The sequence below is a fragment of the Hyaena hyaena genome, unplaced genomic scaffold (assembly GCF_003009895.1).
Source record: "Hyaena hyaena isolate Hyena2069 unplaced genomic scaffold, ASM300989v1 scaffold_10, whole genome shotgun sequence".
Classification (NCBI taxonomy): domain Eukaryota; kingdom Metazoa; phylum Chordata; class Mammalia; order Carnivora; family Hyaenidae; genus Hyaena; species Hyaena hyaena.
This window is the reverse complement of record NW_024080642.1, coordinates 1,385,691-1,403,957: the sequence shown is the minus strand read 5'-3', so window position 1 is coordinate 1,403,957 and position 18,267 is coordinate 1,385,691. Positions and strand designations below refer to the sequence as shown.

General features: G+C 41.5%; 1 protein-coding gene across 1 annotated transcript in view; it reads right to left on the bottom strand.

The window, feature by feature from the left end:
• MYO1D (myosin ID) overlaps positions 1-18,267 on the bottom strand; it is a 351,929-nt gene that overhangs the window by 69,823 nt on the left and 263,839 nt on the right. Inside the window, exon 21 of the mRNA XM_039251930.1 lies at positions 16,321-16,475. Within this exon, the coding sequence (XP_039107861.1) occupies positions 16,321-16,475 (155 nt within the window). The remainder of the gene's footprint in view (positions 1-16,320; positions 16,476-18,267) is intronic.

The following is an 18,267-nucleotide window of genomic DNA, read 5'->3' as shown; positions in this document are numbered from 1 at the left end:
CAGATGGCTGCCCCTCGGGGAAATAACAGCTAGCCAGAAGGATCAGGAATGAACTCATCACAGAGACTGGAGGATTCCTGGGCCGCCTCTCTGCTCAACTACCCCCAGTGGCAGCCAGCCCAGAGTGTGTTCATGTGACCACAGCAGTGGAAAAGAATAGGGCTTTTGAAAAGGTAGGTTCCCATTATGCTTCACATCGAGGAAGCGTCGTTTTATTTTGGTTTGTGGTAAATCAATGCCTTCCCCTGAGAGACGTGGCTATAGGGGAGGTGCAGAAACAAGGCAGGCAGGAACCTCATGGCCACAAAAAGCCTTCCATTCGATTCCTTTTTGCCTACCAAAGGGAATCCGCTAATAGAATCAGAGAACAAAACTGCAATAAATTTAGCTCACTGCCAGGTAGATCAGGGGTGAGGCAAGGAGAAGGAAGAGGAAGCATGTCAAAGTGTCTGTTTTCTCAAATGTGCAAGACACAGAACACGGTGGAAGCAGCAAGCTTGCCGCTCTGTCCTATTTCCTATTTAGGCTCCAAGGACTGGAACTGATGGCAAAGTTTTAAAGCTTTATATTTAAAGGAAGGTGGGTCCCCGACCCTCTCATCCCGCCATCCAGGATGGACACAACAAAGGACAGCCCATTTAGGAAACTGCATCAGCCACCTGCCAAGGCTCTCAGGATAATGTTCTAACTCTAATCTTTTATATAATAAAGATGGAAGAGTTTTCTCAACAGTGCAAAACTCTAAAGAAAATTCAATAACCCATGTCAAAGACACCTCACACCCTGTTCAGGATAACAAAACCACTTCAATCGGACTAAATATGATGGTGGCCCATGTGCCTAAGAAATGTGCTTCTACGAGCTAGTACCTGTATTTTCTCAATCTGATAAACATCAGCTTTGATTTATTACTGCTACTCCTTTAAAGAGAGTCAGTGACTCAGAGCAGAGATAATGTGTTATAGTTAACAGTTAATCAAGACATGTCAGGTGCTCGGATGTTTATTTTATACCTTTCATTTTGCCAAAGGTGTCCTTTCAGGTTTGAGTTCTGTTCTTTTGAACAGATGACTATCATTTAACTAACAACAATGCTGAGTTTATTTACCAAGGATTCATAGTCTAGTCACAAAATACTGAATATGATCGAGCTTCCACTGGTGACCAGTGAAAACAGAGCCTAAATAAGAGGCCAGCAGATGGAACTTAGAACATTCAGAAAGAAATTTCAAAGAGACCTTACAGTCAGCAGTTAGATTGCTTGGGTTTATAGAACATAAGAAGTGCTTTGCAGAAAATGTATGTAAGAAGGTAACAGAATGTGGCTTTGAAATTTTGTATATGTAAAATAAGTTACTTGGAGAAAATATTTCCTTTTGTTAGTGGCCTTAAGTTCTTTATTCAACCATATGAGAGGTCCAATAAATGGCCATCAATGACAGGGGGGCCCAGGGGCAGTGAGTCTCAGGGCTATCAGGATCCCCATGTGCACAGGGTTTAAGAACTGCACCCCAGTCTTCCCAGGACCCCCAGCTACTTCCCAATTACAGAATTCCTGCTTTTATGGCAAGCAGAGTAACAACTGTAGAACTTTGCTCAGCCGGGAATTGAGATTGGCTGGCTGAATTTAGAACACATCTGCTCCTGGTTTCAAGTTCTTACACCACACATGCCTGGAGCTAGTCTTCCTGACATTGTACAGTACCAAAGAATTAAACTTTTGAGTTTGAAATCATAGAATTTCCCATAGAAAGAAAAGCTAGTATTTTAAAGATCAGCATATTCAATCTTAATTTAAAAAAAAAAATAATTTGGCTTTTGCCCTCATTGCTTTACTCACCGCTCTTCCAAAGGCCACCAAGTCAAATGGACTTTTCTGGGGCTTACTCCCCTTTCCTGCTGGGGCATCGGACCATGTTACTTCTCTTCCGTCCAAGATGACTTCACCCAAGCCTCCCTCTACCTTTTTGACCTCCCACCCATGAAACCCAGGAGTTGCCCAGGCTCCAAACTGGTCCCTCTTTTCAGTCTACATGTTCTCCTTGGTCACTTCCTCCGGCTTTGGCATCAATCTGGTCATTCCTCCACACCTGGTAGTATTTCTTTTTTTTTTCCCTTTCTTTTCAAATGTTTATTTATTTATTTTGAGAGGGGAATGGCAGAGAGGGAGGAGGGAGGGAGGGAGGAGGGAGGGGAGGAGGGGAGAGAGGGAGGGAGGAAGAGAGAGAGAGAGAGGGAGGGAGGAAGAGAGAGAGAGAGAGAGAATCCCAAGCAGGTTCTGTGCTCAAGAACTGTAAGATCGTGACCTGAGCTGAAATCAAGAGTCAGACGCTTAGCTGACTGAGACCCCCAGGCGCCCCCTTTCTGGTAGTGTTTCTTGCCACTCCCGTCGGCACAGCCTCTCACGCCACCACACGGGAGGACTACTTCTCACTGTTCTCAGACAGGGCCCACATGCTTTCAAATATTTCCTTTATGGCTCTGTTCGTGCTTTCCTCTACCCAAAGTTCACTGCTCCATCTCACCTGCACATCCCTCCCTAGGCCCCAGGTCCCAGGCTCACGCTTGGTAACTGCATTACTGACGTATCATGGATATACGATAAACTCCACATATTTCGAGTATGTAATCTGACTAACTCTGAGGTGTGTATATACCTATGAAAGTATCACCACACTCAAAATACCCATCACCTCCAAAAAAAGTTTTCTGGGGCTACTTTGTAATCCTTTCTTCCTGCCCCTCCCCATACACTCTCTTTCCAGACAACTAATCTGTTTCCTGTTACTATAGATTAATTTGTATTTCCTAGAGTTTTATATCAATGAAATCATAGAGTGTGTACACTTTTCAGGTGGGCATCTTTCACCAAACATTTGTTTTGAAATGAATTTTGAAATTCACCCATGTGGCAGTGTGGTTACACAGCTCATTCTTTTTATTGCTGAGTAGGGGTCCCCTGGATGGACCCCTGGGTTTATCCATTCACCTGTTAATGGATGTTTGGATTGGCATGACTTGAAATATATGGCAGGCATGTGTTTAAACTTAAAAAAAAAAAAACCTGCCAAATTATTTCCCAGTGATACAATAAAGGTGACAATACAAGTTATTCAACTAATACAATTTTCCCAAATGGACAATATAGTTATCCAAAAATTATTCAATAGCGTTGAATCCAGCTGAATTCAGTCTTTCATTATTAAATATATTAGCTTTAGATTTTTCATAGATGGCCTTTATCAGATTAAGGAAGTTACTTCTATTGTTAGTCTGCTGGGAGTTTTCATCAGAAATGAATGTTGAATCTTGTCAAATGCTTTTTCTGCATCTACTGAAATGTCATACGGTTTTTCCTTTTAGTTTTGTTTATATGGTGAATTACATATATTGGTTTTCGCATCTCTATTTCCAATGAATATTACTGTAGTTGTCTTTTCTTGTGATGTTTTCATTTGGTTTTGGTTATCAGGGCTCAGAGGATGAGTTGGGAAGTATCCCCTCAATTTTCTGGAAGAGTCTGTACAGAGCTTGTATAATTTCTTCCTTAAGAATATAGAATTCACATCAGTGAAGCCATCTGGACTTGGAGTTTTCTTTGTGAGAAAGTTTTAACTACTAATTTAATCTCTTTATTAGACACAGAACTATTCTGGTTATTTATTTCTTCTTGTGTGACCTTGGGAAGTTTGTTCCTTGCAAGAAATTTGTCCATAAGCCATCAGACTTACGGGCATAAATGGGGCGCCTTGGGTGGCTCAGTTGGTTAAGCGTCCAACTTCGGCTCGGGTCATGATCCCACGGTTCGTGAATTCGAGCCCTGCCTTGTGCTCTGTGCTGACAGCTCAGAGCCTGTAGCCTGCTTCAGATTCTGTGTCTCCATCTCTCTCTCTCTGCCCCTCCCCTGTTCATGTTCTGTCTCTCTCTCAAAAATAAATAAACATTAAAAAAAGATTTATAGGCATAAAATATTAATAAAGATATTCCAGGTTATCTTTTTAATACCTAAAGAATCTGCATGCATGTCTCATCTTGATATTAGTAATTTGTGTCTTCTGTTCTTCCTCATTACCTGACTAGATGCTTATCAATTTTATTTTGGTCTCATTGATATTTGCTCTTGTTTTTCTGTTTTCTGTCTCATTGATTTCTGCTCTGATATTTATTATTGTCTTTCTCCTGTTTTCTTTGGTCTAATTTGCTCTTATTTTTTCTAGTTACTTGAAATGGAAGCGGAGCTTACTGATTTGAGACCTTTCTTTTTTTCTATTCTAGTATTTAGTGCTATGAATTTCCACCTAAGTGGTCTTTTAGCAGCATTACACAAATGTTGCTATGCTGTGTTTTTATCTTAATTCAGTTCCAAATATTTTCTATCCTTCTTTTTAATTATCTCTTTGACCCCTGGGTTACTTTGAAGTGTGTTATTTAGCTTCTAATTATTTAGAGATTTATCAGAGATCTTTTTCTTATTATCTCATTATGGCTGAATGAAATCCGTTACATTAATTGTAACTTGTGTCATGGCCCAGACAGAATACAGTGTATCTTGGCAGATATGTGCCTGGAAAGAATGTGGGTTCTGATGTTGTTAGGTGGAATGCTCTATAAATGTTAATTAGGTCAACTCAGTTGATAGTGTTCTTCAGGTTTTCTATACGTTTACTTGCTTTCTGTCGATTTGTTCTATCAGTTATTGAGAGAGGGGTATTGAACTTGCCAACTATGACTGTGGATCTGTCCATTTTTCCCCTCTAGTTCTATCAGTTTTTGCTTCCTGTATTTTGAAACTCTCTTATTAGAGGCATAAATATTTAGGTTTGTTATATTCTCTTCAGGAACTGACCCTGCGTTACTTTTTTTTTTTTAATTTTTTAATGTTTTATTTATTTCTAGGAGAGAGAGAGAGAGAGAGAGACAGCGTGAGCAGGGGAGGGTCAGAGAGAGAGGGAGTCACAGACTGAAACAGGCTCCCGGCTCAGCTGGCAGTCAGCACAGAGCCCGACGCGGGGCTCGAACCCACGAACCGTGAGATCATGACCTAAGCGAAAGTCGGACGCTTAACCGACTAAGCCACCCAGGCGCCCTGACCCAGTGTTACTTTGTTACTGCTGTTTTTTTAAACCGATAATTGCCTTTTAAAAAAGAATTAAATAACAAGAATCTGATATATTTACTCATGTAACACTTATTTTCTAATGATCTTTTTTTTATGTTTTATTTATTTCTGAGAGAGAGAGAGGGACAGCTTGAGCAGGAGAGGGGCAGAGAGAGAGGGAGACACAGAATGTGAAGCAGGCTCCAGGCTCTGAGCTGTCACCACAGAGCCCAACACGGAGTTGGAACCCACGAACCATGAGATCATGCTTAACCGACTGAGCCAGCCAGGCGCCCCTAATGATCTTTATTCATTTGTGGAGATCTATATTTCCATGAGAGAGAGAATAGGGGAGAGGGGCAGAGGGAGAGAGAGGGAGAAACAGAATCCAAACTCTGTGTGGAGCCAGATGCAGGGCTTGATCCCATGACCCTGGGATCATGACCTGAACTGTTAGATGTTCAACTGACAGAGCCATCCAGGTGCTCCAGATCTTTTTTTTTTTTTTTTAAGTTTATTTTTGAGAGAGAGAGAGAGAAAGAGAGCAAGCATGAATGGTGGAGGGACAGAGAGAGAAGGAGAAAGAGAATCCCAAGCAGGCTCTGTGCTATCAGCACAGAGCCTTATATAGGGCTCAAACTCACAAACCGTGAGATCATGACCTGAGCCAAAACCAAGAGTCAGGCGTTTCACCTACTCAGCCACCCAGGTGCCCTCCATGTGCTACATTTTTATTCTGCCTAATGGACTTCTTTTAACATTTTGTGTCCTGTAGGTCTACAGGACCCACAGGTAATGAATTGTTTTCAGCTTTTGTGTCTCTGAAAAGTCTTCACCTTATCTTCATTTTTGAAAGGTATTACAGCTTGGCACAGAATTGTAGGTTGGCAGTACTTCAGAGATGTTGTTTTGGGTGCCTGGCTGGGTCAGTCGGTAGATCATGCAACTCTTGATCTTGGGGTCATGGGTTTGAGCCCCATGTTGGGTGTAAAGATTACAAAAAAAATAAACTTTAAAAACAAGAAGATGTCGCTCCACCATTTCTCATTTTCATTGTTACTAATGAGAAATGTGTGATACCTTTATCTTTTTTCCTTTGTACATGTCTTTTTCCTCGGGGTGCTTTTATGATTTAATTTTTTATTATTGGTTTTGAGCAATCTATGATATGCCCTGGTGTAGTTTCTTCATGAGTTTTTGCATGTAACTTCTAGGATCTGTGGGTTTATAAAGTTTTTATCAAATTTGGAAAAATTTCAGCCATTATTTCTTCAAATATTTTTTCAGTCTTCCCCACTTTGGCTGGGGACTTCATTCACACATGTACTGGACCACTTGAAGTTATTCCACAGTTCTCTGGTGATCTGTTCCTTTTCCAAAAAGTTTCTCTTTCTTGCCTGTGTTTCATTTTGGATGGTTTCTACTGCTAGGTCTTCAGGTTCACTAATCTTTGTTTCTGCAATGCCTAATATATGCTGTTAATTCCCTCCCGTGTATTTTCATGTCCAACACTGTAGTTTTCACTTCCGGAAGTTTGATTTGGGTCTTTTGGGATACCTACTGTGTCTTCAACTGTTACAATGCAGTGGTAATAACCATTTTAATAGCTTTGTTGGCCATTTCTAACATTTGTGGCAGTTCTCGGTTGGTTTTGATTGATTTTTCATCTCACAGTGGGTTGTATTTTTTGCTTTCCTACAGGCCTGCTATTTTGATTGAATGCCAGACACTGTGAACTTTACCTACTTAAATGCTGGATAATTTTATATTCCTTTAAATATACTTGAGCTTTTTCTGGGTTGCAGTTATTTGGAAATAATTTGACTTTTTTAGTTTTCATTAATTTTTTTTAAAGCAATCTCTACATCCAACATGGGGCTTGAACTTCCCACCCTGAGATCAAGAGTCGCATGCTCTACCAGGTAGGTGCCCCTAATTTGATCTTTTTGGGTCTTGCTTTTAAGATTTATCAGAGGAGGGGCACTTGGGTGGCTCTTTCAGTTTAGCATCTGAATTTGGCTCAGGTCATGATCTCATGGTTGGCGAGTTCGAGCCCTGCATCGGGCTCTCTGCTGTCAGTGAGGAGCCTGCTTCCGATCCTCTGTCCCCCACCCCACCCTCCAAATAAATAAATAAATAAATAAATCTTAACAACAACAAAAGGATTTATCAGAGGAAAACAGAGCAGTGTTAAGTCTAGGGGCAATCATTCCCCACTACTGAAAGAAGTCCCGTCTGCATACTATATGCGATGCCCTGTGAATGATGAGGTTTTCCGGTCGGCTGCTGGGGGCCGGCGCTCCTCCTCACTCTCGAGTGCCAGGCACGGTCACTGTTGGCATTTTTGCGTTGTCCTTTTTCTCTCCGGTAGTTTTCTAATACATAGGCCCTGATCGGTGTTCAGATATGTCACGGGGATCCCGGCAGATTTCCTGAGATCTCTGCGGAGCTGTCTCCTCTGTTACCCTGGCCGGCAGACTTTGGTGGCCTTGGTCTCCCCACCCCCGGGTTCCATGATGGTTCTCCCTCCGTGTGCCCCGGCCTGGAGATTCTCTTAAGGTGGTAAGCTGGGGCAACTCTGGACTTCATCTCATTTGGTGGTTGTCTCTCATAAGTCATTATCCTTTACTGTCTGATATCCGGTGTCGTGGAAACTCCTGTTTCATGTATTTAGTCTATTTAGAGCTGTATCAGAGAGTAAATCTCATCCTTGTTATTCCATTCTGGCTAGAAGTGGAAGTCTGCCACTTTTTTAAAAATAGTTTTTTAATGTTTATTTAATTTTAAGAGACAGAGCATAAGCAGGGGAGGGGCAGAGAAAGAGGGAGACACAGAATCCAAAGCAGGTTCCAGGTTCCAGGCTGTCAGCACAGAGCCGACACGGGCTCAAACACACGAACTGGGAGATCATGACCTGAGCTGAAGTCAGAGGCTTAACTGACTGAGCCACCCAGGCGCCCCGGAAGTCTGCCACTTTTAACTTAGAGATCTCTGTGGAAGCCTAATATAAATGCCACTGATCTTTGATGAAGTTTCCCCAGAACATTTCCCCCATGTCTTACTCCTGTCAATATACTCTGACCTCTGTGCTTTAAGTCACTTTCTTTAAACTCCTAGAAACTTATGACGAGTTATGCACTTGTTTCCTTTGATAGATCACCAGCTTCTTGATGGGAGGAGTTTGGTCTTTGTATTCCCATGCATGAAGATGATATCTGATGTGGGACCGAGCCTCAAGCCTCAAGAAATATTTTTTGCCTGTTTCTTGGTGCTGGCTATCCAGCACTAACTTTCATTTTATTTTTACCATCTTAGCCATTTGTAAGTGTTCAGTTCAGTACTGTGAAGTTTATTTACAGTGTTGTGAAACACTGCCAGAACTTTCTCATCATTATGGAAAAAAATATGTATTTTTGAACTGAATGAACAAATTTGGTACAGACCTTTAATCTTACAGATAAGCCATGGAACAAAAAAGTTTGATCTGCTCAAGAGCTTATAGCTAGCTGGTGGCTAGCCAGGCCAGAAGCCACATTGTCTGCTTCCTGTCAAACATGCATTTCTAACAGGTCTGTTAACTCAATGCATATGCTAAACACAGAAGACCAAGAACTGCATCAAAGAAGCCTCAGATGTGGAAAGCCAGAAGTTACTAATTCTGAATGGCATAATTTAGCTAGGCTGGGCTTGGGTTTTTTGTTTTTTGTTTGTTTGCTTTTTCCATTTCTTTTGGTCAGCAAGCAGTAGAATATCTTTCAACAAATTGTTCCCTGATTTTTTTCCCCCCTGACATGGAGTTCTCCGAGTCATCTAGTCCTATAAGTTGCTTTCCTTTCTCATTTCCTATAAAAATTTCTCTTCTCTTTATAGCCTCAGGCAGATTCTTTTCATTTTCTGTGATATCTCTGGGCCTGATGTCTTTCTTCCTAAGACCAGGATATAATTCCTTGCTTCATTTGGTAATGATTCTGTCTTACCAAGGATGCTGTGTGGATCAACCTGACTTTTTTTTCCCACTATGAAAACTTTATGTGAATCTGCTGGTTACTAGTTGCTTTGTTTCTGGAAGAAAAGATATTCTAAAATAACCTCATAACTTCTAAACATATATTTTTTTGGTTTTAGCATTTAAAATGACACTCATAGAAAATGTGCCATTCCATAGTTTTTGAAACAAGTTACAAAGAAGTCTGGGTCTTTCTTATTGCTACTGTTCTCGACAGAGCTCACGACTAAGGAGACATCTGTTTGGTCCAGGAGCTCTTGCACAAAGGGTGCACATGGATTCTTCTGGGTTCCTTGTCCCACAGTCTCTGCTCGCAGTTAGGATCCACCCCTCAGTCTGTAACTGGGGAGCTGACTTATATACACAGCCTCTGGTTGTGGTTTTGAAGTCTTTTACTCACCCTGCAGTTGCGAGTACGAGTAGGAATCCCTACATCTTGCAGCCCTGTTAGCTTACTGACAAGGAGATTCTGAGGTTACTTTGAGGGGTGCCTTGGTGGCTCAGTTGGTTGAGCGTCCGACTTTGGCTCAGGTCATGATCTCACTGTTTGTGAGTTTGAGCCCTGCATCAGGCTCTGTGCTGACAGTTCAGAGTCTGGAGCCTGCTTCAGATTCTGTGTCTCCCTCTCTCTCTACCCCTCCCCTGCTCACGCTGTTTCTCTCTGTCTCAATAATGAATTAAAAACAACAACAATGTTGAAATTACTTCGAGTTCTTTCATTGTTCAAAATAAGTAAAGGAAAAGCTGCAACTCCCAGCATACAGTGTATCCATGGCTCTTCTGGTAGCTCTTTTAGTTGCTGATTTAGTATCTTGAAGACCCATTTACTTCTGTCCCTAAATGTATTACATTGCTTAGAGCTGTAATCCCGTAACCAGTACAAGGAAAGAGGTATTCATGAAGGGAAGGAAATTGTAACAGAGTTCTTCCTTTCTTTCATATACAAGAAGGGCTAAGTTCCATCTTCTGGTTGGCAAGAGCAAACATCAGTGGGGGAAGGGCTTAGAGTGTCCCACAGCCAGGGGGCCCCAGTGGCCGGCCTCAGCGTCCAGCAGTCACCAACGGGAGCCCTCTGAGTGCTGGCCACTATTCTGAACACTAGGGCAACTGGGGTGAACAGCTCAAGTACAGTGCCTGCTAACTTGAGGCTTATATGCAGCTGGAACACATGTAATAGAGAAAGAAGTAAAGATACAGTGCCAGAAGGAGATGAGAGCTGTGGGTAAAAGTGAAGTAGGGCTGGGGACAGAAGGCACTGCGCAGGGGGTGGGCGGAATGGTTATTCTCTACCAAGATGGTCAAGGGAGGCCTGATGGGGTGACAAGGGAGCAGAGGTGAAGGATGTCCCTGTCAGAGCCTGTGGTTGAGTAATACTTCCAGTTTCTAGTACTATGGAAAGTGGGCATTTCTTTCCGAGTCTTCCTGTGTCTTCCTGTGTATTTCTACTGGGGACACCGAGGATGGTAAATTGTGGTCACTCGCTTTTCTCTCATCATAAATCAGATGTTTTGATAATTATAATTTTAACTGGCCCAAATACTCCATTAAGGAGATGGACAAGAGGATTAACAAATCCTCTACAGTTGGCTATCTACACTGTTCTCACCTATCTATTTTATTTTTATTTATTTGATACTTTTAGTTGTTATATACACTACTGTGATTAGGAAGTGGGCATTCCAGGAAAGCAGTCTGGCCATGAGAACATGTACTTGGGGTCCGGGACAGAGGAGAGGGAGACACACATGGGAGTGGCGGGAAGGCAATGAGCAGTGACTGATGGACCAGAAGGGCCAGGAGACTTTGAGCTTCCTTTACCTCTCAGGTCAAGAGGCTTCATCTCCCCTGGCCCCTTGCTTGTGCTTCCTGGGACAAACCAGTGGCCTGTTTGTTGGTCTGAGTCTACTCCTGAGTTAAACGAACAGAAGCAATAGTGTTCTTTAAATTTTTTTTAATGTTTATTTATTTTTCAGAGAGAGGGTGGGGAGGGACAGAGAGAGAGAGACATACCCACAGAATCTAAAGCAGGCTGCAGGCTCCCAGCTTTCAGCAGAGAGCCTGATGGGGTGGGGGTGGGGGTTGAACCCATGAACTGTAAGATCATGATCTGAGTTGGAGTCCAGTGCTTTAATGGACTGAGCCACCTAGGCCCCCCCACAATGGTGTTTTTGTTTTTTTTAATTAAACAGATATTAAAGATACTGCTTATGAAAAACAAGAAGCAGATGGCACTGACTTCTGGCTATCATCCACAGAAACAGAACAGGAAAAATAAGAAGTTTCTGTGCCTGAGTTGGGGTTATAACTGAGGTTTCCAGCATCCAGACAGGCAAATGCCTGGACAGCTGCTTAGGGCAGATGGGTCCTCTGACAGCTTAATATCACAGAGTTTCTGGTGCCTCTGTAGTCAGGGCAGCCAATGTGAGACCATCTGTTTACCAGTGGGCAGAAAAGCTCACGACCAGCAGGTAGCTGCTGCTGAGGATGAGACACAAACCCAGAACCGAGTCAGCCGTTTTCATAACTTCTGCAAAGCAACCTGGCCTGGTGAGACGCTGGCACCACCACCAGAGGGAAGGCCCACGTGCCCTACACAACACGACCACACAGGACGAGGGTATGCCCAGAGGTGTTAGGTTTGCTCCGTTTTTCATTTTTATATTTTTTAACTTAAACATCTTTTTTCTTATGGGGCGCCCAGGTGGCTCAGTCGGTTGAGCATCCGACTTCGGCTCAGGTCATGATCTCACGGTTCGTGGGTTTGAGCCTTGCGTTCGGCTCTGTGCTGACAGCTCAGAGCCTGAAGCCTGTTTCAGATTCTGTGTCTCCCTCTCTCTCTGACCCTCCCCTGCTCATGTTGTCTCTCTCTCAAAAATAAACATTAAAAAAAAAGAAAAAAAATTTTCAGTATAGTTGACACACGATGTTACATTTGGTCTCAGGTGTGTCCCAAGAGGTTTTATTTGGGTTTATTCCAAAGTATTCAAATGCCATAAGATAGATCATTCACTCACAAAACTTTTTTGTTCTTCTCCACTTTTCTAAACAGGAAAAGAAAATCCAGGAATTCAGGTCTATATAATAGGCCTAAAAACTAGCTGTCATTTGTTTATCATTAAAAATGAAAAAATAAATTTAGATAAGTAACACATATATTTAATTACAAAAGGTTTAAAGTAAAAAATAAATAAATCTCCCGCCTACCTTTCTCCTAGGACCCTATCTTCCCTCCTTCCCTCCAGAGAGAACATTGGTACCCATTTCCTGCCTATCTTTCCAGAAATTGTCTATAATATACATAATCATCTATGTATGTATGTATATATATATATACACACATATATAAATATATACATATGTATTTTTTTCTTTCTTATTGGCTATATTTAAAATAAACAAAGACATTAAAGCCTCTAAAAAGAACCAAAGTAAAGAAGCCTGTTTAACTTCATTAGCATATCCTACTGGTATTTGACTTTGGGTTCCCCCCCCCCCCCCCCCCCCGCTTTTGGTAGAATTTCTGATCTGTGGAACAGAGCCACGACTTGAATGGTACGGCTGTATCAGGTATTTCTGGATGGCGTTGACTCTGGATTGGTCTGTGCTTGAGTAGTCCTTTTTTTTTTTTTTTTTAAATGTAAAGATTTATTTGCTTTGAGCAGGGCAGCTCTTTGCTGAAATGCAGTGTTTTGTTTTGTTTTTTTAATGTTTACTTATTTATTTTGAGAGGAGAGAGAATCGAGAGAGAGAGAGGGAGAGAGAAAATCCCAAGCAGGCTCCGTGCTGCCAGCACAAAGCCTGATGTGGAGCTGGATCTCATCAACTGCAAGATCATGACCTGAGCCAAAACCAAGAGTGTGACTCCCAACCAACTGAGCTACCCAGGTGCCCCTGAAATGCTGTCTTGAAGAGGTGAGGGTACCATGTATGGTTGTTCTATAGCTTCTGTTCAGGTTGTGACCTCACACCGCCCTTCCGCTAGGCTGTGACCTCACGTTGCCCTTCCGCTCAGGCTATGACCTCACATTGCCCTTCCGCTCAGGCTGTGACCTCACACCGCCCTTCTGCTCAGGCTGTGACCTCACACTGCCCTTCCGCTCAGGCTGTGACCTCACTGCAGTATCATCTGCATCAGGCTGTTTTTCCCGTCAGCTGGGAATGTCCTTTCTCTTCACTCTCTTCCAGACACGGGGTCAGTGTGACTTAGAAGAAGTTCCTTTAGGCCACAGGCACTCTTGGACCAATTTGGGGGCATTTTATTTAGGATTTAAAAAAATCGCATGAGAGTGAGACTGGGCTATAATTTTCTTTTCTTGTGCCATCCTTATTTGTTTTGGGGATAGTGTTGTGCTGGCCTAATAAAATGAGATGCTCTCTTTTTTTAAATCCACATTAAAAAAATGTTTTTTTTTTAATGTTTAATTTTGAGAGAGAGAGAGAGACAGAGTACAAGTGGGGGAGGGTCAGAGAGAGAGGGAGACACAGAGTCTAAAGCAGGCCCTAGGCTCTGAGCTGCCAGCACAGAGCCTGATGCGGGGCTCGAACTCACAGACCTGAGCTGAAGTCGGACGCTTAACCAACTGAGCCACCCAGGTGCCCCAAATGACATACTCTTTTATCAAATTTTTTAGTTTTCCCTCTTCTCTCTGATACTTGGTTGGAATTTTGCTAATGGATTTTAAGTCCTAATCCTCTCTATAATTTTTTTATTCATTTATTTTGAGAGAGGGGTAGGGGCAGAAAGAGAAAGTCCCAAGCAGGCTCCATATGGTCAGTGCACAGCCCGATGTGGGGTTCAGTCTTACTAACTGTGAGATCATGACCTGAGCCAAAATCAAGAGTCAGATACTTAACCAACCGAACCATAGTGGTGGCCCTCTCTTTATGATTTTTTAAAGATAATGACTCCTGTTCAAATCTAATCTATCAATGCTATATTTAGCTATTTTGAGCCTTTTCCTCTGAGTTCTAACCAGAGAACCTCTCAGAATGTACTTTGGGGAAATTATCTGGAAGATAAAATATTGGTCTGAACTCAAATCCCTTTCAACTTTGGATTTCCTCAATTAACCCAGGGACAAATAAGATCATGTGCTCCATCACTGTACTTGTAAAACCCAATAATGTTTTTTAAATGTTTACTGATTTATTTTGAGAGAGAGAGAGAGAGAGAGAGAGAGCACACAGGGGAGGGGCAGAGAGAGAGAGAGAGAGAGAGAATCCCAAGCTGGCTCTGTGCTATCAATGCAGAGCCCATCAAGGGGCTGGAGCCCATGAACCATGAGATCATGACCTGAGCTGAAATCAAAGGCTAGATGCTTAACCGACTGAGCCACCCAGGATCCCCAATACAGTGGAATTTTTCAAAGTCATACCAATGATATGATACTTGGTAATAAAGGAAAGCAGTTAGAAAAGAAATCAAATTAATCTTTCCTTAAGAATCCAATAACAACTTGATGACTAACTCTAAGTCAAAATTCCAAGGTTGAATTTCTTGGGGGCAGGGAGGAGGGGTTTTATCTTTTATCTATGCTTGACCTTTTATTCATAGAATAAGAACATTGAGAATAAACCATTAAAAAATCTAGCATTTTGACAGCCTTCTCTTCCTCCAATTTATAATTTTTAAAGACATTTGAAATTCTTCCATACATTAAAGATAGGAGAGAATACAACTAGAAATGTTATCTCAGAACACATATGCCAGGGAGAGAAAGCAATTGACAGTGCTAGGACCAGTTTCCCTCTTCCCGCCACTTACAGCAGCATTTAACGGGAGTCGGAATTTGTTAAACAAGGACCCAGCCTGAGAAAAAATATTTCAATTTTCCAGGCGAAAACTGTGCATTAGTATAGGCTTGATCCAAATTAAAATTCCTGTAAATGTCCTTACTTTGCTCTAACTAAATTTCAGGAGGAAAAGAAGCCTCCTAATTTGAGCCATGACTTTACTATAGAGATGACTTCTCCATGTCTTTTCCTTCATTCTAAACTCCTTAATATTCTCTTAGCTTTCTTTGGCAGATGGAAGGGAATTTTTCAAAGGCTTATCTGTTTAACATTGCATTTTCAGTAATTCCTTAGATTCTAATTTTTTCCACCAGATGACTATTACACATTATTTTATCCACACCACTGAAAAGCATTTAACTATATATTTAAGGACCTATTTTGATCTAGAATACAAAGTTTAATAACATAAAATAAATGGTTTGCGCAGCCCACTTCTAAAATTATACTATACACACTGATTAGCACAATGAACACAGTTGAATTAGACAGGTGGACATCTGCTTGGAAATAAGCCTTTGTTTAGAGAAAGAAAAGCCATGTCTAAATTAAAAAAAACAAACAAAAAACTACACAATACTAATAAGGAAAGTCAATTACTTCTGGCAACATAGGGAGTATCGCAGAGGAAGAAAAGGAACTGGACCCTGAGTTTTGAGAAGCGGTCTTCCCCGGACATCAGGGTGGTGGGCGTGGGGAGGTGGCAGAGACAGCTCGCCACAATGGAAAGAACCTCCGACTTTGGAGTCAGAAACACCCTACCTCAAATGCGCAATGATGTCCTGTGGGAAGGAAAACCCTGTCTCTAAAACAACTTCAATAAGTAACCAGACAGACCATTCACTGGTCTGCATCGCCCTCAGGGTTGACCTGTGCATGTTTCTCACATCTCTGTGCACAACACACACACATACACAAACACCCCAGAAATCTAGGTTCACTGTGAATGCGTCACATGCCCCCCAAACTCTGTGTTTTCGTACAGGTTGTTGCTTCTCTCAGAAATTCTTTCAATCTTCATGGCCCTATATGTCATCCTAAACCTGTCTTCTAATTTATATTCACAGTAGACACAATCACTGACTATATCTGAGATAAATGAGAAGCTGTGACAACAAGTCTATAAAGTAATTTTTCTGTCTTTTGGATTGAACTACGTTTGGGTTGGCGGTGAAGAAATCATCATTAGGGAAATCTCTCATGTTTGGTTCAGCCGGAGGCTAGAAAAGCAGAGGATCATTCCTAATCGTGAAACTAAGCCTGGATTCTAATTTTGCTTTCTATGAAATGGATGATTTACGTTGTTCTTCTAAAGGAAAATAACTCAATACATTGAAATTGGCACCAAACAAGTTCAGTAAGAATTACGATGAAAGATATCATATGTTCAAAACCTTCCTCAGTTACAAAAATCAAGCTTTACCTCTTAAAATGATTCACCAGGACTCCAACAAGTTCTCCAATTCGACTCTCGTGGGTTGGCTGTTTGCTGAAAAGGCAGACGATGAGGTCTTTGTTGTCTTTTGTATGGAACACTACAAGTTGGTCCTTTCCATTGGAGACACTCAGACCAGTCAACTGCAGACATAAATCATGGAAAACTATTAGGATGGTGTCTCAAGAAAAAAAAAAAATTGAAAATAATTTCATTATTATAATTTTTCCCCAGTTTATTTATTTTGAGATAGGGGGTATGTGCACATGAACTGGGCAAGGGAAAAGAGAGAGAGAGAGAGAGAGAGAGAGAAGAGAGAGAGAATCCCAAGTAGGCTCCACACTATCAGCAAAGAGCCTGACATAGAGCTCGATCTCATGAATCATGAGATCATGACCTAAACCGAAATCAAGAGTCAGTGCTCAACTAAGTTACCCAGGCGCCCCTAATACTATACTTTTGATCAGGGACCCTGGTGGCTTCAATTTTTACCAAGTTTCATGGAACAAGCAAGATGGAAGGAAATAAGATTAAAGATTAGTGACACTGAAAACAGAAAAATAATAGAGAAAAATCAATGAAACAATGAACTGCTTCTTTCAAAACACCAATAAAACAGCTAAGCCTCTAGTCTGAGAATAAAAGAGAGATGACCTAATTACCAATATGGAATGGAGGAGGGGATAGTACCACAGACCACACAAACATTAGAAGGATAACAAGGAAAAATATTCTCAACAACTCTGTGTACATAAATTCAACAACATGGATGAAACCAAATAATTCCTTGAAAGCCACAAACTACCAAAACACACCCAGAAAGAAATAGATAACCTGACTACTGCTTTATCTATTAAAAAATTAAATTTGTGGTTAGAAATGTTTCAAAAAAGAAAATTCTAGGCTCAGATGACTTCACTGGTGAATTTTACCAAATGTTTAAAGAAGAAATAACACCAATTCTTCTTATCTCTTCTTGAAAATGGAAGGGAACACTTTGTAACTCATCGTACAAGGCCACCATTATCCTGATACCAAAAAAAGATAAAGGCAGTACAAGAAAACTGTAAACCAATATCCAATATCTCTCATCAATATGGATGTAAGAATAGCCAATAAAATATTAATAGACTCCAACAATATATAAGGACAATAATATACTATGACCAAATGGAGTTTATCTAAGAAATGCAAAGCTAGTTCAGTACTCAGTAATTAACCACTGTAATCCATTGTTGCAACAGAATAAATAAGCCACGTGATTATATTATTTGATGCAAACAAAGTGATGAGTGATAGAAGCAGAAAAATCTTTAGCCCAGAAGGCTGACCTAAAGCCTGCATAGTTTTTTTTTTTTTTTTAATTTATTTCTAGGGGAGAGAGAGAGAGCGTGAGGAGGGGAGGGTCAGAGAGAGAGGGAGTCACAGACTGAAACAGGCTCCAGGCTCTGAGCTGGCAGTCAGCACAGAGCCCGACGCGGGGCCCGAACCCACGAACCGTGAGATCATGACCCAAGCGAAAGTCGGACGCTTAACCGACTAAGCCACCCAGGCGCCCCAAAGCCTGCATAGTTTTAATAAGGATCAAATAGGTGCTGGTTGCTGCTTTCCTAAAGGGTCTTATGACCACCTACAAATTTCACCAACAGTCATATCAAACTCAACGATAAGCACCAGAGAAATACTGAGAAAGTAGTTTCACAGGTAGAATTTTTTTTTATGGTTTATTTATTGTTGAGAGAGAGATAGATCATGAGTGGGAGAAGGCTAGAGAGAGAGAGAGAGAGAGAGAGAGAGAGAGAGGGAGACACAGAATCAGAAGGAGGCTCCAGGCTCTGAGCTGTCAGCACAGAGCTTGACGCGGGGCTCGAACCCATGAACTGTGAGATCATGACCTGAACTGAAGTCAGATGCTCAACCGACTGAGCCACCCAG